Source organism: Phocoena phocoena, chromosome 9, assembly GCF_963924675.1.
Source record: "Phocoena phocoena chromosome 9, mPhoPho1.1, whole genome shotgun sequence".
Lineage (NCBI taxonomy): Eukaryota > Metazoa > Chordata > Mammalia > Artiodactyla > Phocoenidae > Phocoena > Phocoena phocoena.
The window spans coordinates 78,892,820-78,918,838 of NC_089227.1; the positions used below are offsets into that span (position 1 = coordinate 78,892,820).

General features: G+C 42.2%; 1 protein-coding gene across 1 annotated transcript; it reads left to right on the plus strand.

Moving 5' to 3' along the window:
* Positions 1-5,075: 5,075 nt before the first annotated feature.
* LMOD2 (leiomodin 2) lies at positions 5,076-12,340 on the plus strand. Its single transcript, XM_065884235.1, has 3 exons — positions 5,076-5,352; positions 10,458-11,794; positions 12,314-12,340. Exons 1-3 carry the CDS (start codon positions 5,076-5,078, stop codon positions 12,338-12,340), a joined length of 1,641 nt encoding a protein of 546 aa, XP_065740307.1.
* Positions 12,341-26,019: the final 13,679 nt, after the last annotated feature.

Sequence of the window (26,019 nt, forward strand, 5' to 3'; positions counted from 1 at the left end):
ATATAGTTCCCTGTGCTATACAGTAAGACTTTGTTGTTTATCCATCCTATATACACTAGTTTGCGCAAAACATTTTGAAATATGAACAATTCCTGAAATTACCAAATTCTTCCTGAAATGTGGGGATTATTAAAGAAAACGTATTGTTAGGACCTTTCAGCATTTCTGAACATTAAGAGCCAAAAGTACAAGCCAAGAAACTCACCTTTAGGGAGAGGGTCTCCCGCCTTGCCGACCATTAGGCTGAAGTAGTTATTACTTACAAGTAGAGTTAGAGGTCTCTGATCGCTGCCTAAAAATAGTATCTATTGAAATACCAGATGTGCTGGCAGGGCTGGCAGTGCTGATTTCTGGAGATGCTGTTGTTGAGTCTTCGTTAACACGAAGACACTTGCTGATTAACAGTTGCCTGTATTTAAGAAGGGAAATTCTGGCTATGGGATAATGTTAGAGATTTTTTCCACTTAACTTTAGACGATAATAAAGTCCCGAACTCCTTGACCTGGCCCTTCAAACAAAATACATTCAACATCGATATGCATCAACCAGGTGCCAGGCATGACGGTGGTGGCTACAAAAAAAAAAAAAGAGTTGCAGGGGAGGCGAGTTTCTGCCTAGCTCTACCTCCTCCCCACCTCTATACCAAAGAATGCCCTGTTTTTGTTACGTTTTTGTTTTCATACCCCTGTGCGTTTGCTCCGGAGGCTGCTCTCTCTGCCAGGAAATCTCTTTAGGGCTCCAGTGCCTTCTCTGACTGCACCCACGTGGGCTGCCCTGCTTCTCCATCTGTATTTATTCCACGGCTCTTGTCTTGCTGGCACCTTGGCGAAGCTGTCACTGCACTGTGTTACTGTCAGCTGTCTGCCTCTCTCCCTGGAGTATGAGCTCCTGAGGGCAGGGGCTAGATCAATTTCTATTTTTCTGTTTATAATCCTAGCTTCCAGCACAGTACCTAGCCACACAGCAGGTATTTGGTAAATGGGTGTTGACTAAAGAAACAAATAATAGCATTTTCGAGAGGAAACTAAAGGGAAAAAAGGGTTGAAAGAAAAAAAAAACAACTGTTTTCGCCAAAAAGGGAATTGCTGATGTCCTGGGAAATATTGTGTATCAGATTGACAATCAAGAAGCATGAAAATAATTCTCTCCAAGATAGAGAATTTTTTAAAGAGAAAATGCAAATCTTCAGATGGCTTATAGTATTGTGGACTCTAAAAAGCAATTCTACTCAAAAACACAGTGCGATCAGGTAAAAATCCCAAAACAGAAAATGCTGATGCTAGGAACACATATGACTGGGAATTTTTTCCCTCAGTGTAGACAAGTTTGCAAAGAAATCTAAATTATTCATCATACTTAGGTCTGGCCAGGGTTAGGCAGTGATGTTTAGTTACTCAGCAGAACTTTATCCAATGGATTTAAAGTTTCTGGAGAAAACGTAAAGAGGGATCCAGTGAACTAAGCTCATCCAGGAGTTGTGATTATTATCGTGATCAGAGTGATTTGTAACATATATATTAGAATATCTGAATGACCATTGTTCTTAAGGTAGTGTCTTGAGAGGCCATAATTTTTTTCAGTGATGCTGGCACAGAGAAGAACACTTTAATGTCTCCTCTTCCAGAGCTATTTTCAGAGTCATTCATGGGCCACCCAAGATTTGGGAGAAGAAACTCACATGAGACCATATTTATTCGGGGTTGTTCCAATGAGAAAACTAAAATATATGTGTAGTGATTTTTCAAGAGATCAGTTTTGACACAATAGAAAAAAGAATTTTCTAATGATTTGAGCCATCCTACAATGGAGTGAATTTTTGGTAATGTACAATTTTCACTGAAAGTGTTCAAGCAAACACTAGATGACCATTTATAGAAGTGATAGGGGATTAATGTGTTTCAAAGTCCCTTAAAAAGCTGAGAATCTGTGATTCCAAGAATATCTGAGTCATTAGTTTATAGTCACGTTAGTTGTGTATAATCTGCATCCAGCCCTCACTTCTCCAGGTCTGTGCTCAAACGTCACTGTATTAAAACAGAGATCTTTCCTACATGAAATATTACTCTCACAATCTTCTTCCTTCCCATTTACCCTGATTTATTTCTCTCCATTGAGCTTCTGTCTGATATGTTCTGTATTTACTTGTTTATTCACATATTGTCTGTCTCCCCCAACAAGACTATGAACTCCACAAAGGAAGGGACTTTGCTGGTTTTCTTCAGTGCTCTAACTCCAGCTCTTAAACTGGAATCTGACACACAGTGTATGTTCAATAAGTTGTCGAATAAAAATAATACTGAAATATTACAGAAAAGTTACAAACAAGAGAGAAAGAATAAAACACAATTTCATTTTTTGGTACATAAGTGCATCTCTCTAAATTTGTATACTGATCAACATAGCATATGTGCCTAATACAAAATTGTTGAAGAAATGAAGCTGTACTATTATTTTAATATATTTTTTCATCTTTTTTTCCAAAAAACACATAGGTTTTTACATAGTTGTAATCATCATTTTTTAACCTAAAATGTCATTATTCAGCCAAATAACTCATCTTATTCACCAGATTTGGATATAATAATTTGATGTCATTTCCAAAAATCAAATCCATTTTCACATTAAAAAGATGTGTCACCACTAAGGCTACACAAAGGTATATGCTAGAAGCCACAAAAAAAACAATGAACTCATCATTTCTAATATCATAATCATCTCTCTCACTAGTATCATTGAAAAGAGTCATAGTTATTTTGGGAGGCAGACTACCACAATGAGTTAAGGTCATAAATAGTTAGCCAAAACATTCTTGCAAAAAAAAAAAAAAGTTGGAGGACTTCCACTTTCTGGTTTCAATACATACTACAAAGCTATAGTAATTATGCCTAGGTGGTATTGTCATAAGAAAATAGACTTACAGATCTATAGAACATAATTGACCAGAAATAAACCCTTACGTTTGTGGCCAATTAATTTTCCACAAAGGCACCAGTGCAATTCAATAGGAGAAGGCCTAGTCCTCAAAAACAAAAAACAAACAAACAAAAAATGAAGACAATTGGACATCTGTATACACAAAGATGAATTTAGACCATCCCTTACACATATGCAAATATTAAGTCAAAATGAGTAATAGACTTAAATATAAAAATCAAAAACTATAAAACTTAGAAGAAAACATAAGAGTAAGTCTCTCAGACCTTGTGTTAGGAAAGGATTCCTTAGTTATAATGCCAAAAGCTCAAGCAATAGAAGAAGGAATTGAGAAACTAGACTTCCTCAAAATTAAAAACATTTGCTTTTCAAAAGACACCAACAGACAGTTCACAGAATGGGAGACAAAATCTGCAAATCATATATGTGATAAAGTACAGAATATACAAAGAACTCTTATAACTCAGTAATAAGAAGATAACCCAATTTAAAACTGAGCATAAGATTTGAATGAATATTTTACCAAAGTAGATATAAGATGACCAATAAACACATGAAATGGTGCTCAGTGCCATTAGTTATTTGAGGAAAGAAATTTAAAACTATAATGAGCTACCATTTCACAGGCACTAAAATAGCTATAATCAGAAAGAAGAGCAATGACAAATTAGAATGTGGAGAAACTGGAACTTTCATCATTGCTGGTGGGAAAGTAAATTAGTACAGCGGTTTTGGAAAATAATTAGTTTCATGAAAAGTTAAACGTAAATTTACCGTATAACTTAGCAGCTCCACTACTGCATACCTACCCAAGAGAAATGAAAACACATGGCTACACAAAGACTTTCACATTAGGTGTTCATAGCAACATTATTTATAACTACCCAAACCTGGAAACAACCCAAATATTCACCGACTGCTGAATGCATAAACAAAATAACATAATTATACTTGTGTTGATAAATGTATATTTCTGTGCATATACATTTTAACCGATGTTTATATATCTCTATGCTAAAATGATATATTTATGAAGCCCTGTAAACTATGTATATATTTCATCACATTCATAAGAATATGGGCACATATATAATTTCAAATTAGCATCTCTTCATTTTTCAACCCAGATGCAAATCTAGTTGCAAATTTCTAGCTCCACCACTTCTTAGCTCTGTGGTCATGGGCTAGTTACTTAACCTCTCTGAATCTGTACTAGTAAAATATGGGTAATAGTGTACACCTTCCAGGACTGTGGGATTAAATGAGATAAAATACTTAGCACTAGGCTGGCACGGTGTCAGTCCTTAATAAATCACACCCAGTATTATTATTTGTCTTTTTGGAGTTTTAGTTGCAAATCTAGTTGTTTACTAATATTCAGGGGTGAGAAGAAGGAAGCCATTTTGTGCAGAGGAGAGAGCTACATCTCCCCTTCTAGCTGTCCGACTTTTTCACTTAATTTCTCAGGGGCTCAGTTGCCAAAATCTGTAAAGGAGGATAATGTAAGTCATCTCACAGGACTTATGATCAGGAAAATTACATTCAAGTGCTTTGCAAACTGCAAAATGCAAGGTAAATAGGAAAGTGCTATATTATTATAGTCTTCTGTTCCCATCAACGCCACCCACAATATGTTTTGAGGAGAACCAGAATAACTAGAGGGATGTGCAGTCATTTCTTATCCTGGGAGATTATAAGGAAAGAATCTTTTTATGACAGTGGTGGTGGTAGCGAGGCATTTTCAAAATAAATGTTACCCCCTTGTTGTCTGAATACAAAGCAAGAACTGGGCTACTCCCTATCTGAAGCACTGCCTGCCTGTCCTCATGAGCTATCAGGCTCAGCTAAATATGTCCCTGGCCAGTATGTGAATAATCCCCACTGGTTCCGAGACCTCCATCCACCACCGATGTGACATTCTTTGTGTTCAAATGTCTAGCTGACGTCTGATGCTTAAAACAGCCTATGTCTTCACCTCTCTCTGCATTGTCACAGCCTGTACCACCACTCTTAAAAGGCTATCGCAGGCACTCCCGGAACCAGTTGCTAACCAGCCTACCCACTTGTTTCCCCTGCCTGCTGCTGGCTGCCTTGAATGCCTCGTGCTCTGAGCTCCTTGTGGGTCTGACAGAGCAGGGACCATGTCTACCTTCGGCTACAGGAGAGGACTTAGCAAATACGAATCCATTGATGAGGATGAACTCCTGGCTTCCCTGTCAGCCGAGGAGTTGAAGGAGCTAGAGAGGGAGCTGGAAGATATTGAACCTGATCGCAGCCTTCCCGTGGGGATGAGGCAAAAGAGCCTGACCGAGAAAACACCCACAGGGACATTCAGCAGAGAGGCACTGATGGCCTACTGGGAAAAGGAGTCCCAGAAACTCTTGGAGCAGGAGAGGCTGGGGGAGTGTGGAAAGGTAGGCTCTTGGATTTTTTTTCTTTAGCTGCTCCCACAGCCCTACCCCGAACCCAGGAAGCTGTTTTTTCTAACTTTTCAGCCCTCCTCACTTTTCTTTTCTTATAACCCACTTGTAGCTGCTATTGAAAATCTTCTCAGGCTGAAATAGTCATCTAACTTTTATGGCCACCCAATGGATTATATGTAAAATTCTTAGTTGGGGTCCCATGATTGACAAGGATGGGATCTTCAAGAAGAAAATAATTCACAAGCAAAGCATGGGTTTAAATATTTTGAGTTATAAGTTGGGGATGCCGCATAATAGAAATGTAGATGGATTTATATATGTGTATATATATGTATATATATATACACATATATATATGTATATATATTATATATGTGTATAGATATGTGTGTGTGTATATAGATAGTGGTTAACTAAATTTATTTTCTTCTATAAAGACGAAAGGGTGTACTCTGGTTCCTTGGACTGTGATGGTGACTATAGTAAAAATAATTCTTTTTTGTCCAACAGCAGGAAGTGTGGGGTGATGAGAAGTATAATGGGGCAGAGAGTCAGGCGACCTTATTTCTACTCCCTGCTCTGTGCATAACTTGTAAGATCTTAAACAGATAGTCGCTTCTGCAGGGTTCTCTTTCCCATCTGTCGATGGAGGACATTGGATCCAGTGTTTCTTTTGTGAATCAAACACCCTTTTGAGATTTTGATAACTTATGGACCTTCTAAAGAAAATGAACGTGTGCTTGCGTAAACATACACACATTTTACATAGAATTTCAAAATGATGACACACATCCTGAAACCCACCTAAGGACCCAAGTTAAGCATGCCTGCGTAGATGATCTCTAAGATTCTGTTCTATTTTATAATGGTGATTCTAAGGCCAGGAAATGTGCTTATATTAGAGGTCAGACTTATTAAGCTCTTGTTCTCTGACCTGTAAACAGTTACTTTGAATTTGCCAAATGAATCATTCACAGAAGGAAGTTCAAAAAACTAGGCTCTGGGAAAATATTATAGTAATGACAATAAGAATGTCAAAATATCAAATTCCTGAATTTGTGGAAGAACACTGGTCAGGAGCGACAGTTTAATACCTCTGTGCTCCACTGGAATTGTCTCAAATCAAAATGGCCCAAAGCCAATGGCGAGACTTCCATGGTACTAATCTAGGCGCTGTTAGATGATCTTGGTGATAGGGTGTGTTGGCCACATTTTTAGCAAGATATGTGTGAGTCTTGTCCATGTCAATCATCGCAGGAAGGACCACTGGGATCAGGCCAGGAGCTGCCAAGGCCACGGTGGCCGCCTGCAATGAGGGGCTGAAGGAGTGGGGTGGGTGGTGGTGAGAAGGAAGGATACACATGATGGGCCAGGATTTGGGTTGGTCAGTTCCTCCACAACCATGATTTTCAGAGGTCTTTTTTTTTCTTTTTCTGATGTGGAAATGTGTGTCCAAAATCTGATCAAATATAAGTATGACATTTTCCTAACAGTTCTTAAAGATGTTCCTTAATAAAAAGATTAAAATTGCCTCATAATGTCCAGGACAGATAGCCATTGGAGCAATAACCAAGCAAAGGCATTTTAATGGCATAATGTCTTGAGATCAGTGGAAAACAAAGGGCAAAGCCTGTTGTCAGCTGTTGATGAAACCCACTAGCTCCTGCCAAAGGTTTTGCTGATCCCTGATCCCTGCCAATAGCTTATCAGCTCAATTAGAGAGGCTTTATGTTGATGAACTTTGATTCCTATCTCAGCTAGTTAACTTTTCTCCCGCTACCCTTTCCCTGCTGGCTAGTTGTCTCCGGAGTCACAAGGAGTGCTGAGCAGAAGCTTGCCAGTGGAGGGTGTCAATCCATTTCCACTCCAGGAAAAAGCTCAAAGCAGCTGACTGGTGGGTAGGAGGGGGAGGGGGACGGCAGCGTAAGTGAAGAGCAGCCCAGTACGGACCGTGAGAAGGAGACAATTATTAGGCTCCTCCTGGTTCTGTAAACACTTATGAAAATCCTGTTCAACCCCTAGGAAATGACAGCCTCTGCCCAGCTGGACTCACACAAACTTATCCTGCATTAAACAGCTCCAAGGGGCCATGCCGACCCAAAGATGTAGCTCCCCTAGCTTGAGTGTCTGCCGGGCTTCAGGCGTAGGTGCCAATGAGTACATTCATTTTATTTCACTGAATTCTTACCTTCTGGACATGAGAACTGAGACTAGGAGAGGTGAAGAAACTCATTTGAGATAAACAGCTTCTAGCTGAAATTCAAACCAAGTTCTGTTGGCACAAAGACTGTGATTCTCAGAATGTGGGTATACCAGCAACACCTGGGATCTCCTCAGAACTACTAATTCCAGGGCTCCCCCAGACCTGCCAAATGAGCAACTCTGGGAATGGGGCCCAGCACTGAGCGGCCTCACAAGCCCTCTGGGTGGTTATGACACACACTGGTTTGAGAACCACTCAACTCTACTGCAGTTTCTTTGAGACTCCTCTCCACAGAGTTTTAGTGACTTGTCTAAGATCAACCCGCTCTTTATGCATAGGACCAGAACCAGAACGGAGCCAAGCCTCCTTTTTCATGTAATGGTTCCAGGGAGGTAATGAGGAGAAATCGTTAGACACCCTCTTCTTTTTGCCTAATTTATGCCCTAAAGGTACCAACATCGCCCCCCCCCCACCCAGCACCTCATGCCCCCCTCCACCTTCCCACCCCTATATTCCTGCAAGGATCTGGGTTAACTACAGAGCAGTGGCAGATAGGTGATCTGGAACAGTGCAGTCATTACAAATGCCAGAATAATTTTGAAAGTAGGCAATGATTGCTTTTATATCCTCCTTCCTCCCCCTCTAGACACCTTTCTCCCCTCTGCTGTTCTTCTCTTAGATGTCCCCCACCTAAGGTGACTAGCCATCTCAGATTATCTGGGACTATCTAGATTTTAGAACTAAAAATGCTGCTTCCTGGGATACCTTTCAGTCCTGGGCAAACCAGGACGGTCGGTCACCTTCCCCCGACCCCAGCCCCATCAGTACTTTTCTCCTAGGACTTGTCCCGACTCTCAGCGGCTGTTAAAACCAATGTCAATTTAGAGCCATTCCGTTAACAAATGTTATTGAGTCCCTACTACGTGCTGAGCGCTGTGCAAGGTGAACAAAACAGACATGATCCTTCTCCTTACCCCACAAGCAGTCTTTTGAGAAAAATGACAAATCATTAAACAGGTACTTTTTAGGAGGAAGTACAACACTGTGGGAACACGTCCCAAGGATAATTTAAGGAGGTGTCAAAGACATTTCTGGAGGAAATGTCATTTAGATGTTACAGGACAACTCATTGCTGGATAACAGTTTCGCATATGACCTCTCCAGATACATTTAAGGGGAAAACATCTCTTGCAGATAAAGCCTAAAGTTCTTTTAAAAACTAGAGGTTACAATTTAATGGTGGTATGACAGGCAGTATACCTTGAATTTTGTGACAGGTCCCTTTCTTCCAAATACTGAAACAGCTAAAAACATATACTTACAACACACACATACACACACACACTGTATCACTCTCTCCTCCTCCTGAATAAGTGAGTAAAAAATTAAGACTGGAGGAGGCAACCGAGGAGCGGAGCGGCTGACCCCTTCCTCAGGCCATCACGTGGTGCCTGCCACTCCAAGCAAGTGGATAACTGGAGGCTATTTTGTGATAGCAACTGGGCAAGCAAACCTGGAGACCAGCACAGTGTTTTCCAAAGCTCATTCCATACGCCTCGGCCTGGGGTCAAAAACATTTCCAGTGTGGAGGGAAGAATCAAGGCTTTGGGGACAGGAAAGCATCTCAGGACTTTAGAGAAAATAACGGACTAAAAAGATTGCATTAGAGAAAATCGGACTCTGTCAGCAAGTTCGAGATTTTTATTTTATCAGAAAAGGTAGCAAGAAAAAGAGAGATGGGGTCACGTGAGCTTCTCAGTACAAAGAGTCTTGTAAACAGGGAAGACAAAGATGGAATGAAAGTGTGTTTGCCTGAAAGTCTCTCAGAATTGACACCTGGTAACTAATTTAAGACCATCAGGCTGAGGCAGTGGCTTGCTTCAAGATTTTCTACTGTTCTCTGCTGTTCCACATTACGGGTTGGAATCTAGCTGGTGCCAAGGGCGATTATCTTTCCCATCTCGTGACTCCTGCAGTCCTGTCTCATTTAACCCTGTGATAACGTGAGATTTCAAGCTGATTTGCTGAAAAGGGTGACCTGATTGAGTTTCTGCAGAGAGCTGGGTTTTGACCTGCTGCTCCCCTGAACAAGCAGCCCTGTCCCCTCAGCTTCTTTCCCCAGAGAAAGGACAGAGACAGCCTCAGCCTTCAGGTGCTGTGGGGTCTCCGAGACCCTGTGCCAGGCTCTACCCCAGAGGGACATGCCCTGCCTCTGTCTACACTGAGACATGACAGGGCAGAGGGTTCTGGGCTCCTGTCACATAGGCTATAGGAGGCAAATAGGGGGAAGAATTTTTGAACATTAAGAAAGGGAACCCATGCACCTGTTGTATATTTTCGTTGTCACTCGTATGTTTCGGATGGAGAAATAAGGAAGGACGGAGGGGTGATTCCCTAAGGGATAGTTGAATTTGCTAAACTGTAATGGACTAGGAGTCAAGTAGTTCAGAAGAGGTAGTCAAGAGAATAAAAATTTTATCAAGGGCTTTCCAGAGCAGAAGTTCCAACATATCTGTTCAAACTGGTAAGATGATAGCAAACTTTTAGTCAATAAACTGAATTCTGCATATTTATTTTGCAGAAAACAAAAGAATCGTTTGTAGAAAAAGCTGTTGGGCTATGCAAGGAAGTACTAACCTTGGTCACCCAAACTAGAGAGCTCAGAAGGTGGAGATGAACTTTTTTGTCTTATATACTTCCGTATTACTTGCTGTGTGTTACTTTTTAAAAAGTTTATTGAGATGTAACTGACATATCACATTGTACGAGTTTTAGACGGACAACACGATGATTTGATCCATGTATGTATTGCAAAACCATGTGTTACTTTCGTAAATTTAAAAAATGTGCTTAGAAATGACAAACTTAATGAGGATACCATGCTCTTTAGGTTGTAGAAGAAGACAAAGAGGAGAGTGAGGAAGAGCTTATCTTTACTGAAAGTAACAGTGAGGTTTCTGAAGAGGTGTATACGGAAGAGGAGGCCGAGGCCGAGGACGAGGACGAGGATGAGGACGAGGAGGAAGAGGACCGCGAAGGAGAGGAAAGAACAATTGAAAATGAGAAAGGGATGAATGGATCTGTACATTACGGTAGTGTCAATTCTGACAACTCGAGGCCAGAGACATTTAAAAGCCAAATTGAAAACATACATCTGACCAACGGCCACAGCGGAAGGAACACAGAGTCCCCGGCTGCCATCCACCCCTGTGGAAACCCTACGGTGATCGAGGATGCTCTGGAAAAGATGAAAAACAACGACCCCGACACCACGGACGTCAATCTGAACAATATCGAGAACATCACGTCGCAGACCCTCATCCGCTTCGCGGAGGCCCTCAAGGCCAACACGGTGGTGAAGACCTTCAGTCTGGCCAACACGCGCGCCGACGACAGCGTGGCCACCGCCATTGCGGAAATGCTGCGAGTCAACCGCCACATCACCAGCGTCAACATCGAGTCCAACTTCATCACGGGCAAGGGCATCCTGGCCATCATGAGGGCTCTGCAGCACAACACCCTGCTCACCGAGCTGCGCTTCCACAACCAAAGGCACATCATGGGCAGCCAGGTGGAGATGGAGATCGTCAAGCTGCTGAGGGAGAACACCACGCTGCTGAGGCTGGGTTACCATTTCGAGCTCCCAGGACCAAGAATGAGCATGACCAGCCTCTTGACCAGAAACATGGATAAACAGCGGCAGAAGCGGATGCAGGAGCAAAAGCAGCAGGAGGGGTACGATGGGGGAGCCAACCTTAGGACCAAAGTCTGGCGAAGAGGGACGCCCGGCTCTTCACCGCACGCATCCCCCAGGCACTCTCCCCGCTCATCCCCCAAACTCCCCAGGCCAGTCCAAAGCGTGAGGAGCCGTCCTCCATCGCCGGTGGCCCCGCCCCCTCCACCGCCCCCTCTTCCTCCCCAAAGGCTGCCGCCCGCCCCTCCTCCACCGCCCCCCCCTCCGCCCCCAGAGAAGAAGCTCATCACGCGGAACATCGCAGAAGTCATCAAACAGCAGGAGAGTGCCCAGCGGGCCTTACAAAATGGACAGAAAAAGAAAAAAGGGAAAAAGGCAAAGAAACAGCCAAACAGTAGCCTAAAGGAAATTAGAAATTCCCTGAGGTCAGTGCAGGAGAAGAAAATGGAAGACACTTCCCGACCTTCTACCCCACAGAGATCAGCTCATGAGAATCTCATGGAAGCTATTCGGGGCAGCAGCGTGAGACAGCTAAGGCGCGTAAGTAACCCGAGGGCAGACCCTGGGGCGCAGACCTCGTAAAGGAGCCGGCCTCCACCGCACAAGGGTACCAAAGTCGCCTCTCAAATACTTAATATTTTAAATGTTTTAGTATGCCAGAGCAGGCTACCAAATTTGGAGCTTCAGAAGCAGGTCGCCAGATAGCACATTTCCATTTGAGAGATGTGCCTGGTCCACCTTCCTGGCATCTCAGTCTTTTAAGGGCCAGGCTCATCTTAAGATACTTCAATCTAAAAAAAAAACCCCGATTTCCTTAATAAGAAAATCAGGGCATTATCATCTACATTCCAGAACAGATTCATCACTTGTCAAAAATTTTACCACAGAGTTGCAAGTGATTTAAAACCTACTTTATAATATAAAATTTGAGTACCAACGGGCAATAATCTATATCTGAGTTCTTCCTGGAGAATACTGCTAAAGACATACTCTACAGATATTTTTTTCACTTTATCATTTGTACTGTTTTTATTGAAAGAAAATCCCCTATTTTTGTAGGTGGAAGTTCCAGAAGCTCTGCGATAAAAACCCGATCTTTAGAAGAGGATGCAGAATTATTCAGTGGTATTAGATAAAATGCATTGTGAGATGTTTCTAAAATACCTTCTTTAATTTGAAATGTTCTCTGACTTTAAAAGTAGCCTCACCCATTAATTCCAAAGAGAATTTGAAGAAACTATCACCATGTTTCTTCTGTAAATATGAAAATAAACTTTTTTATGTCATGAGATTTGTATTGGCAAGAAGCAGTTTATTTAAACATGCTCTGGCTGTGTTGGTAATTCTGAGCTGTAACGAGTTAATGAAATGTGCTGTTATTTTTGTAATCCCAATAAATTTGGATTGAAGTTTTTCGTTTTTTTTTTAAACAAACTAATTTTTTTTTGTAAATTGATATTCACATCTGTCAGGTGTGTTTGTAACCTTGCTAAATATTAAAAATACTACATTCTCAGCCCCCCCAAAAGGTTTGGGTCCTTAGCATTTGCCTTTGTTTTCTCATGTCTAAGAAAATCTGATCAGAGCTCTCTATAAAGGTCTGGAATCAAGAACCTTCTTAAAAGTCTTTTTGGTAGTGAGATAAAAGCTTGGGAAATGACCCCAAAGTGACCATTATCATCTTAGATGCATGGATGTTGGACCCAGGATGGCAGCTGACACTCCCATATTTCCATAAGGCTGATAGGTACCCAGAAGTCATTCAGTCATTTATAATTAACACCAACTATTACTGGAAGAAAAAAAAAAACAAAAAACAGTTGAAAGTTAGAAATCTCTTGGTAGGGCTTCCCTGCTGGCACAGTGGTTGAGAGTCCACCTGCCGATGCAGGGGACACGGGTTCGTGCCCCGGTCCGGGAAGATCCCACATGCCGCAGAGCGACTGGGCCCGTGAGCATGACCGCTGAGCCTGCGCGTCCGGAGCCTGTGCTCCGCAACGGGAGAGGCCACAACAGTGAGAGGCCCGCGTACCTAAAAAAAAAAAAAAAAAGAAATCTCTTGGTAGAGAGGAACTAAGTGCTAAGGGAACGTCTGGAAGATAGGGGCTCCCCTGAATTCAGAGCTGTCTTGAGGCTGATGCTAAAGGTTCACCGTTCAACTCTCCTTTAAGCTCTCCCTGGATGAGCTTTAGTTTAATGGGTCTCAGCCTTTTTGTGCTCTGGATACATAGTGATGATGTCAGAGTCCACCACACACATCCAGGGACAAGGGTACATGTATTTGCAATCATTCTACCCCACCTCCCTCTCACTCAAGAAAGATCTGAATTCAGATAAGAGAAAGACCTATCAGAGATTCCCTTCATTCCACCCTAGTGTTCCTCTCCAATTTATGAAAGCTATAAATCTCCTCTGAAGTCCTTTGTATTATCTATGATTAGCAATGTTTCCCTTGTGTCCTACAGAGTATGACAGTGGTCCTGGCGAGCTCCCTGGGCCACCCGTTTAATAACTGTTTCCTGACTTTGTGTAGGGAGTGACTGACATTTTCAGAACTAAGTTGTGTAGTTTTCACAGCAACATTAAAAGGTGCTCTCCCCAGTTAGTCCATGAGGAAACCCAGGCTCAGGGGGGCTGGGATTGCCTGGGAGCCTGGGTGTTTCAGAAGCCCGTGCTCCTTCTGCATCGCTGCCCGTCTCTGCTTGCATCGGGGCTCAAACGCCCCACCCCACGAAGGCTCCCTGTTCTTAGAATAACAGTGGGGATTTCAGTTTCCCTTAGTAGTGACTTCAACTACTTTACCCCTTTCCACTAGTGTTTGCAATCATGTTCCTTATTGTTGCACAAAGAAATAAAAGCTAAAATGTAGGTTTTTAAAAGGTGTGCATGGGTGCAAAGGTGTGCAAGGCCAAGACTGACCTTCCTTTCCCCTGACCTTTGTGTGTGCATGAGGACGGGGCTCTTCTGAATGCCAACAGCTTTCAGCTCCATCATGATGAGGCAGAGGGGCAAATGGTTGCTGATAAAAGGGTCCTTTGATAAAACCATGTATGAATCCCAGAAAAAGAGGGTGTGCAGAACCGGGAGGGAGAGGCGAGTTCCTGGGCTGCCGGGAGCCGCCAGGGCTGTGGAAACCTGCCAGGCCTTCTCACCAGAAGTGAGTGATTGGCAGACAAACATTCTCTCCTTCACAATTTTTTTTTTTTTTTTTTTTTTTGCGGTACGCGGGCCTCTCACTGCTGTGGCCTCTCCCGTTGCGGAGCACAGGCTCCGGACGCGCAGGCTCAGCGGCCATGGCTCACGGGCCCAGCCGCTCCGCGGCACGTGGGATCTTCCCGGACCGGGGCACGAACCCGCGTCCCCTGCGTTGGCAGGCGGACTCTCAACCACTGCGCCACCAGGGAAGCCCATCTCCTTCACATTTTAAAAGACCGCTTTGCTGGAAATTTTTGGGCTTCGGGAGAGAGCAGCGTGCCCTTACGAGGCACTTCACAAAATGTAAATAAAGATATCCTTACAGTCAACCCACAAAACAAAATATGATAAAGCCCCTAATAAGACAAGTATGATATGGTCAGGCACTAAGTTGGCACGTTTTTCATTCAGGAAAAGCATTTCTCGAATGTGATTTCAGAATACAGCACTGTAAACAGGCAAGGTGTCATGACTCCTCAGCACAGAACAGGGATCCTTAGTTCATCCTTCTTGCAAACTCACAGAGCTGGTATGAAGGCCAGTTAGTTCATCGTCTCTAAAGAGCGTTCAGCTCGTTGGGAGAGAGGCTGTCCAAGACCAGATGAAGCGTTTAGACCATGATTTATATCTGCACATTAATCTCTTAAAGTACGCCTCATCCTGATTGAAACAGGGCCAGGATGCCGAGTCTCACCCTGCTTCTTGAGCCCTGCTGCCAGAGGTATTCAATAACTCAGTGATTTAATCCCTGCCCTGATGTAGTTGCTCCAAGTGAGTGAGAGGGAAGAGGTCATAACAGACTGCAGTGGCCAGTATTGAGAGGCACGGAAGACTGGGATAAATCGATACATTCTTGAAAAGACCTCTTAACTACTTCATTTCCAGACAAGTTCACACTGTCTTTTCTTTGTTTCTCTGAGGTTTGGAAGGTGGGGGTTTGTCTCCATCAGTCATCAAATAGCGGATGTAAAAGACAAAGAACTGAGGTAAGAATTACAAAACTCAGAAATGTGGTACCAATACGGACGCACCCAACTTCCACAACTATTTTCTGAGTGCCTGCCATGTTCCAGATACTTCTGGATACTGAGGATACACAGTGAATGAAGGAGATAAGACGCCTGTCCTCGTGTCACTTACAGTCTAGGAGAGGGAGCTGACACCATTCTTTCACGCATCGTGCGTCTGTATCAGGTGCCTCCCGTGGATGAGGCACTCTCCTCGATGCTGGGGAGACCAAGTTGAATTAGAAAGTGTCCTCCAATGCCAAGCAGTGAGGATCCTCATTCCTTCCAGAATACGCAGTAAGAACTGAGCTAGAGGCTGGTGTAAGGTCCTATATGAGCACTGAGGCAGCTTAATTACCTCAAGCTGGGCTTAGCATACTTTTTCTGTAAAGAGCCAGAGATATTTAAAATAGCATATAAAATATTTAGATATTTTAGACTTTGTGGGCCATTTGGTGTTTGTCACAGCTATTCAGTTCTGCCATTGTGGGGTGAAAACGGCCATAGACAATACGTAAGTGAATGAGTGTGTTGGTGTTCTAATACAACTTTATTTATGGACACTAAAATTTAAATTCCATATAATTTTCATGTGTTGTTAATTTTCTTCTTTGATTTTTTTTCAGCCATTAAAACATGTTAAAACTCTCCTTAGTCTGCAGGCTGGACAAAAACAAATGTTGAATGCATCTGACTTGTGAGCCACAGTTTACCACAGACCCTTGACCGAAAGCAGATAAGGGGTCAAGAGAAGCTTCTCAGGGAAGGTGACACTTGTTTTGGATTTTTAAAGAATAGAGAAGATGCCAGGCTAAAAAAGGAATCAAATGGTAGGGGTGATGAATGAAGAGAGATTTAAGTTTGAGAAAACAGGGTATTATAGAAAATGGTAGAAAATCATAGGGTTAATGTAATTCTATAAAAACAAGAATTTGGCAGGTTTAATATTTTAGTTTTTTTTTTTCTGGTATTGATAATTTTGGTGGATTAAGAATAGTAGTAGTATGCAGTTTCAGTATGGTCTTTTCTTTTTACAAAAATAGTATGTGATCATTAAGAAAAACTAGAATATATAGATAAGGCAAAAAACATAAAGAATCCCCAAAATCTCACCCACACAGAACTACTGATAACCTTTTAGTGTATATCCTTTTAGATCCTTCTTAATGCATACTTAAACACACATATAACTTTTTTTCTACAAAAAAGGGGAAAATAACACACATGCCATTACGTAGCCTAGCATATTTTATTTAAGCAATTTCAATAGCTTGAATATTCAGTTTATTCTGATTAGACCGCTGATGTTGGAATTTAGTTTGTTCCAACTTATCTGTTTGAGTTATTCTAACTTTTAACTTTTCCAAAAAGCCCTCAGAAGAAAGGATTGACTGACAAATCACAGCTAAGAAGCCATCTCCCAGTTAGACGTGAGTTGCGAGTACCTCATCATTGTGGTATACCAAAACTGGAAATTAGGTTTCAACCAAATTGTCATGTTTACCAGTTTCCTATCAGTCAAATTATACGCCTATCTGAACCACAGAGGCATGCTTTGGTAAGACGCACTTCAAAAAGTCCATTCAATTTTCTATGTCTGAATAAAAAGCCTGGGAGGGGCTGAGCGTCACAAAAGTCCGTCCTGAACAACTCAGTGTGGGCTAGGGAATGTGGATTCATTATGGGAGTCATGGAGAGCACAGAGGATTTCAAGAGGAGGAATGACATGATGTTTATACAGCTTTACAAAAATAGGGCTTGCGTAACCGAGAGAAGGATGGGCTCAGTGAGGCCCAGGCTGGCGACAGGAACACCAGTTAGGAGACCATTGCAATGATCTAGAAACAAAGTAATGCAGACGAACTGACCGCTGTGTAGGTATGAAGAGGTCAGAACAGACAGAGCAGAGACTGAGAAAGCGCACGCTCCATAGAATTTAGTTACTGGTTAGACGTAGGGGGCAGGAGGCAACAAAAGAGAGAAGTCTAGGTGGATCCGATCCTGGCTGGGCCACCTGGGTGGGTAGTGGTGCCACAAAACGGGACGATGGCACACAGCAGGAGCAGGCTTGGAGGAAGAAGGTGAGCTCAGTTTTGAATAGTATCGTGTCTGAGGTGCCTGTCCATTTGAAAGTAGGGATCTAGAATCATGGGGTGGGATTCGGGCTGGAAGTGAGGATTTGGGAGTTGTATATGAGTAGCATTTAAAGATGGGGATTTGGACGAGGTCACTCAGGGAGACCGCGGAGAAGGGCAGAGGCTGAGTATGTCCACAGAGAAACCAGACAACTCTCAGGCAAAGCAGAGAGTTGCGCTAAGGAAGGGCCAGTCGGCAGCATGAGATGCCTCGGTGAGCTCTGCAGCTTGACAGGGTTTACTTGAGCCGGTGATCTTGGTGGGAGCAAGTCCATGGGAGCCGTGGAGATGGAAACTAGACTGCAGGGGTAGAGTGGGGCGACTCTACCACTGCAATGAAGAATGTAGCACGATACTTCAAATAATGGGTGTGCTGGTCTCTTGCAGAGGCAGCCAGTCCACAAATCTCAAAATCAAAAAGGCACATCTTCCTGGCATGTCATTACATATTATACTATATTATATTATATTATATTATATTTTCACATACACAAATATATACATACATTATCATTTTTACTTTATGTGAGAAAAAAATGTTATATATATTTCTCTGTAAATACATTTATATATTATATACATACTTTTCCTCATGTCAAATAGAAAGGATGTATATGTGCACATACATGTATATATACAGTCTAGATAAAGTTAACTGGAAACCTCAGTCCAAAGTCTTCCGCAAGATTTCTGAGAATTTCTGGGATGAAGGGGCTGGGGGCCGGAGGTTTATCTGCCCATCGTTGTCTCTGGCTCCACGCACCAAGCATGCATCTAGCAAACCTATGGTTTAATGGCCCTATTTCAAACCACATGGAAATGGACCTGTGGCAATCAGCCCTCTTTCTTGGTTTTCCCAGGTTCAACATTACATGAAAATTTGGGAAATAAAGGTAAGGTTGACATTACAGCAACACAAATGACTTGATATCAAACATGAGATGTTACAACAATAACAGAGGGACTAGTTCCCCATCAGAGATTTTTTTCCCCCATGGCTATTTTATCCCACATAATAGTCTGTATTTTCCTGTTAGTTTATTACACTTTCCTCTTCTCTCATGATTCACCCTCATTACTATCCTCCTAAATCACTCCTGGGAATTCCAGATTCTCTTCATTTTGTTTTGCACAGCAAATTCAACTCTCTCCAACCCCTGGCGAAGGGCAGCTCCAGTTTACCTTTGCATATCCAAACTGGTCAGAGTGGTGCAGATCAAAAGATGCTTTTATTTACCAGGAGCCTCCCTAAGGTTATGGCTGTGAATAGAATTTCTCCCCTTGAAAATGGCATATCCTCTCATTGATCGCCACAAAAACCTTTGGTGGGTCACTCACAATCCGTTATGCCGACTGTTGCTTCTGAACTGGCTTCTTCCTAACTGGTTCCTAACCAGTTGCTTCCTAACTGGTTTCTCTGTCTCCATTCTCCCTCACCCCACATTGATCCTCCACATGCTAGAGTGAGATTTTTCCAAGATGCAATTCTGTTGACATCAGTCACCTGCTTGAAATTCTTCCATGGTAACCCATATTCTGCAGAATAAACTTCAAACCCCTTGGCCTGGCAGACATGGCCCTGCTGATCTTTCGGCCTCATCTGTCCTCATGTGCCCTGTGCTTAAGCCATACTAGCATCATGCAGTTCACTGAAGCAGTGATGCTGCCTCTTGACACGCACCTTTCACATACCATCCTACCTGCCTGGAATTCCCCTCCCACTCTTTACCTCAGGGGGAGCACCTACTCATTCTTCAAGAGACCTTGAAAGATGAGTAGCTGATTGAACCAAGGAGATGGGGAACAGGGCGCCTTTCAAAGGAGACTCTATTCTCTTCCACACTCTCCCTGGTGACCTCAACCAAACTCCTATCTTTAAATTCCTCTCATACCACGTGATGCCCAAATCCTTACTTCCAGCACAAATACCACCCTCGTGATTCTAAACCCATACGTTCAAAAGAACAGGCACTTCAGACACAACGTATTTAAGGCTGAACTCATCTTTTTCCTCCAACACCTGCTCCTGTTATATTCTGTATTCCACTATCTTGCGATACATTTTACCTTGCATTATATAATACCTGTGTAGATGTCTTAATCTTCCTACTATCCTACTGGATTCTATATCCTGGAGATCCGGGACTTTATCAGCAAGCACTCAACGCATATACCTGAATAGATGGAGAGGATTAGCTGCTCAGCGACAATGAAGAGACAAATGACAGTATCTTCTCGCCATCCCTCCCAGGGTGGCCAAAGGGTGATGCGGGACCAAAAACGATCATGGTTGAGAAACCAAGTTTAGAGGCGAGATTGGCCCCAGGGTCTGTGACAGGGCAGGACCTACATGTGGAGGCTAAGGGGCTCCAAGGAGTGCATCACTAGGGAGCAGCCAGTGGTAGGCACTCCCTCTGTGTGCATTGCAGGGCCAGAGCTCTAAGAATATCTGCATCCACTCTTGCTGGCCCTCCTCTCTCAAAGCCTCACTCCACTCTTTCTCCCATGTGATCTGGGGCCATGGTCAGGATGTAGTCACGAGCGGCTGCGCAAGCTACAGTCGGGAGAGTGTTCAGGTAAGCTGAGGGCTGACACCTGGCGGGTGGAAGTCCTGTTCTCTACATCCTGATGTCAAATGAGTATAATCCTTAAACCCTAACCCTTGAATTCTTTAGACACATTTGCACGCCGAAGCAGAAGTCTTTACTCTGATATACTATCTATTTGTACATTGGCTATTTTGCACTAATTTTCAGATGACTAATCACTTGTTCCATATTGGAACTTTGTGTAATTAGCCATCTAGTCTTTATGACAAGTTCAGCAGGTTCTTAGCAACACGACTTTTGTGGGGTTACAGATTTAGAAGTTTTAAAAAGTAAGCATGTATTTGAAGTCTAGCCATCTCCTCCGATCGAAATACTGTTGTCACTCGTACCCACAGCTAAATTCTCTGTCTTCCTGAATGAAATCTCAGCTGATCCATCTGAGTAATCATCATTACATAAACACTAAAACAAATGATCTGAAGTCAGTCTCAAGTCACAATTTGAAATTTGCCCTCAGCTGTTGCCTCATAGTTGCAGACTATGCAGGAGACCAGCAGAAAGCTGAAGATATCACAGTCAGAAAGAGCAAGATCATACTCACCAATGTGCTCAGTTATTTTTCTCTAAATGCTGCCAGGGGGCTTCCCTGGTGGCGCAGTGGTTGCGAGTCCACCTGCCGATGCAGGGGACACGGGTTCGTGCCCCGGTCCGGGAAGACCCCACATGCCGCGGAGCGGCTGCGACCGTGAGCCATGGCCGATGAGCCTGCGCGTCTGGAGCAGCGGGAGAGGCCGAAACAGTGAGAGGCCCGCGTACCGCAAAAAAAAAAAAAAAAAAAAAAAAAAATATATATATATATATATATATAAATGCTGCCAGGAAGTTTTGGTGATTCTTCTCCGCGACACTCATGAGAAGGTTAACAAGAGTCTTGATCTGTCAGAACTGGTTGGGATGGTAACTATGCTTTTACCCCAGAAGCTGTCATTAATAAATTTGTTTTTCAAGAAATGCAAATTATTTTTAACAGAAGCAAAAAAAAAAAAAAAAAAAAGGCAATACAAATCCAGCTTCTTCTCCACACGTGATATTCACAAGTTAAAAGTCACCACTGGGGTGATGAAAAATATGAAATCAATGAAAAATGCTTAAGGAAAGAGACACCCTGACAGAGATTACTTGAAATTCAGAGAGAAGATTCTGAGGTAATTCCAAATAAATTCTTGTGTAATCATTTATTAAGCATTTGGGATTACTCAAACATGCCAGTTACCTAATCTAATATTTAAATGGAAAAAAAATTTTAATGGTGATGGAAGGAGGAATGGGGATTGGGGATGAGCAAACAAAACAATTATGAAAGATTCTATTTACTGAATACTCCAACCATCTGAGGCTGTACCAATCTCAAAACTGGCGCCTTGGCTTTTGCTTTAGTGGCTGTTGGCTTGGCTGCATGATTTTAACATATTTTCCTTCCTGCTTTTTTTCTTTTGGAAAACAGAATGACAGCGTTTCCCTTTGGGTCTTTACATGTGCAAAAGCAGAACAATCCCAAGCCTTCTACAGTTGAAGTAAAGATATTGGAGTAATATTTTTTATCCAGATCATTGCTGGTGTCTTGATGCACCTGAGAGGCCAGGAACTATAGTGGTCAACGGTACATCCTTTGTATTAAGACAGACCTAAGACTGATGCTCAGCCCTGCCATTTACTACTTAACTTGGTGCAAATTGTTTGTTTCATTTGCCTTGGCTGAAAAATTGGGATAATAACCTCCTCATGTAAAACATTTCATGTAATGCCCAACACTTAATAAGTGGTCCAATAAATAGTGGTTAGTATTACGATGGGTCTTTTTAAACATGACTTTTCTCAAAGGAAAAACATCTCAGTTATGAAAGGTCCGGGAGTGGAACAAGCACAGCCAAGGGGCTTCTGGAAGCCCCTTTAAATGGCATCATCATTATTATCAAAAAGTGGCTTGGTCTGAACTAGCTGATTGCTCACATTACAGTAACCCCTGCAGAAAGGAGACAGGGCCAGGGGATGCTTCCCTGTGGAAGTTAGAGAGCAGTCTACACTGGGAATTGCACACTAAGTGTGCAGGTGTTTATCAGAAAAACACTTGTATGGGCAGGGAATGTACTCCCTGTACAAAGCAGAACCAATACCTGGAGGTGTTATTTTATTTTTTTTCCTTTTTGGCTGTGCCGTGCAACCTGCAGGATCCTAGTTCTGCGTCCCCTGCAGCGGAAGCATGGAGTCTTAACCACTGGACAGCGAGGGGAGTCCCTATTTGAAGGTGTTCTTGACATTTCTTATACAAGAAATCCATTGAATTTTCACTGTGCTCCCCAAACCCCAGCATCAACTCACAAGTCTCAAGAACCCACACATGCGAAACCAAATCCTCTTCTGTGCATTTTATACCCCTTTGCTCTCTTGGTTACCAGACAATTACTGTTAACTTCTGTCATGGGGGAGAGATGTAGGAGGGATGACAGGAACCATAAAACAACAATGAAAAACATCGTATTGGATAATTTCTAGAAGAGGTAAGCAGAATGGAGGTTATTGCTTTAATAGTCAGAGAAAGAGTAGAGCTGGAGGACGATTTAAGGGGACAATGCTTTCAAGAGAAGCAGTAACTGAAGACTGGGAAGCAGCCCCCATAATTTTCTGAAACCTGTTGTTGCTTCCAGTTCCCTATTCAACATTGTGTAGTAATTTCTATCTCTGGGGGAGATGCTGTGAAAAAAAAATGCCATTGGGAATTCAGGTATGGAAACCAAACAACTTGGGGAAAAGTTTTGTGTATTTTGAACTTTACATGGCATTATTTTTGTTCCTTCAGACTTGTTAGAACAGATCTCGAGTCAATTAATACCGTCGTCAAGGTGCACATTTATTCAGGCCAGTTATTCCAGAAGAAATAGATGACAGTCTAAATGTTGCCTGGGCCTGCATTTCACTGAATAGTGTGTAGGGTATCGAGATTTGTCCATGTCTAACGGTTGGTCATTTTTCCCAATTATAAGAGAACAAACAGCCATGGAGAGCTGCTGACATAGCGTTGACAAAGCTTGAGATGTATTTCCTATATTACATCAGTGATTCAAACTCTTGCCATATTTAGAGATAAATCTTATGGCAATTTGATGTTAACACTCCTACATAAAACAGTCTGGAGTCACCAAATCTTTAAACTAGCCTAAGTTTTCATCACTAAGCTCATTGCCAATCTTGTGCGTAACGCTTACCAATAGAAGTCTTTTCCCTATCTTTTTCTGTCTTCCCCACATTTTCTCATTAGATGCTGAGTGCAGTCCTGTGAACTCCCTAAGAATCATGACCTATGGCTAAAATGTTATTTCTCTATCTAAATGGAGTCAGCTGAGAAACAGTGCACTAATTCCTCCTACTTATACCTGGGCAAGTTAGTAATTTCCACAGGCCAGGATGGTTCCATAAATACATTTTCTATACATCAAAATACATAAATGTTCCTGTTCATACACACTAACACAAAGAAAATTTCAAGTGGCTCCCCAGTGACCTGCTAGAGGAACCCACGCAAGTGTATCTCCAACATCTAGTGTCGAGTTTTTTCCAGCCCTTCTTTCTTCTTCACCGTGTGCCTTTTTGCCATTCTTTCATGATCAGTCATGAGCATACCTTCTATTCCTGATTGTGTGAAGGTAACTGAGTAAACTACAAAAACCTGCTAGGGAGCTGGCAGGCGGGGTTGAGAGGGGAGCCTGATTTCTCAATGGGTCTTAGAATTACGTGGTCACATGAATTTCCTCTATTACCCTGATGTAGATATATTAATACATGGAATGAGAGATGTGTTTTATTTTGAAGCCTACTTCCAACTTACAGTAACAATAATCATTTAAAATAGGTTGGTTTAGGATAGGACATTAGGATAACACTGGCGTTCAAGCGCATTCACCTAGTAGCTCTGAAAATACGACGTCTGGGAATTTGTGACAACTTGGGAACATGATCGAGGAGAACATTTCCTTATGTTTCTGTTTCTTCTTGCTTGATTCACCGGTTCCTATTAATATTTAAGAAACTTGTGTATTTGAAGGTTTTGGGGGCAAGATTCTCCAAAAATGTTAACAGTTTGTACGACACCTATCCCCATCCTCAGTTTTGTGGAAAATCTTATCAACATAAAGACACAGCAATGATTTTCATGTGTTGAAAGATGCTCCAAAGTTTTATTATAATGTCGGACAGTTCATATGCGGGGTCACTACTGCAATTATCATTTACCATATATCATGAACTGAGACCAAGATATGAAAACAGCGCTACATCTACATGTTAACCAGCCATGCAGTGGAAAGAATACCACATTTTTTTCCTACAAGTATCCTATCTTTTCCAACAACCACCAAATCCCACTTGAGGAGTAAGCTTTACAGAATTACAACTGAACTCAAATGCATAATGTTTCCCCCTATCCATCTTCTCCCACGCAGGCTATTGGAATAGCCAACGTAATGATGATTGGTTTCAGATTTAGCTAGCTGGGAAATGAAGAAACATATATGAAAAATATACAGCGGTCCCTCAGTATACACAGAAGATGAACCCCATGGATACCAAAATCCGAGGCTGCTCGAGTCCCTTATATAAAGTGGCAGTCCAGTGGTTAGGACTCTGTGGTTTCTCTGCCGAGGGCCTGGATTCGATTGCTGGTTGGGGAACTGAAACCCCACAAGCTGCAAGGTGAGGCAAAAAATTTTAAATAAAAGTAAATAAATAAATAAAATAAAATAATAAAAGTAAAGTCAAATAAAATAAAATTTAAAAATAAAATAAAATAAAATGTAGTAGCACAGGGAATAGAGTTGGCCCTTTGTCTTTAGAGGATGACATCTGCGGGGAACAGAGAGCTAGCTGACTGTAGTGCTCCCCGTCAAACCAGTTTTTCTGTTGTTCTGCATTCTGGAAAACAAAGTGATGAAAATGGAAAGTAAAAAGAAGGATGCTGAAAGGGCTCAGGTTGTGTGTAGAATTTCTCTTTGCTGGTGGTCTAACTGGCATAAACCTCATCAGGCTGTCCCAGACATGTTGGCTGTAAAACCGTGGGGCACTGGTACAGATCTAAAGCATTCATCGGGCTCAGAATCTACTTGAACTTTCTAAACATCTTGAGGCAACAGGTCCTTATAAACATGTTCCATGGGGGCCAGAGGTATTTATGCATGAACAAAGCAAGACCACTTACAGAAGAGAATCCATTTACAGGTGGCTTGTAAAGTGGTTGCAATTCTAGGACTATGCTTATTAAGTTAGACTCTAATAATTTTTTTAAGTTGGTTTTATTTTTTTAAAGATTTTTCTGATATGGACCATTTTTAAAGTCCTTATTGAATTTGTTACAATGCTGCTTCTGGTTTTATGTTTTGGTTTTTTTGGCCATGAGGCATGTGGGATCTTAGCTCCCCGACCAGGGATAGAACCTGCACCCCCCCGCCTTGGAAGGCGAAGCCTTAACCACTGGACCGCCAGGGAAGTCTCGACTCTCATAATCACTTAACTATTAATGTTAACTACATCACAACCTTCAGCAAATATCCATAGCAAAGTTCACAGGAGTCTTAAAAAGAAAAAAAATATTTTAAATTTCCATTTGAATGGGCTAGTATGGACTGAGCTTTAGCTGAATATACAACTAAGATGTTGGCCTTTCTACATATACATCCTTACGCAATAAACAAACAAAACCCAAATATGCTAAATATTTCATCAGCTTCTCCCTAACTACTTATCATCCTTCAAAATGGAGATTTGAATATACTTCTTAATTTTACTTGCTGCATGTTTTCCCAATCCCATTCTTAAAACAAAAATCTGGC

Coding starts and splice junctions, on each gene's coding strand:
- LMOD2 (XM_065884235.1), top strand. CDS start 5,076: ATGTCTACCTTCGGCTACAGGAGAGGACTTAGCAAATACGAATCCATT. Junction 5,353..10,457: donor GGGGGAGTGTGGAAAGGTAG/GCTCTTGGATTT, acceptor TTTAGGTTGTAG/AAGAAGACAAAGAGGAGAGT. Junction 11,795..12,313: donor GCGTGAGACAGCTAAGGCGC/GTAAGTAACCCG, acceptor CTATTTTTGTAG/GTGGAAGTTCCAGAAGCTCT.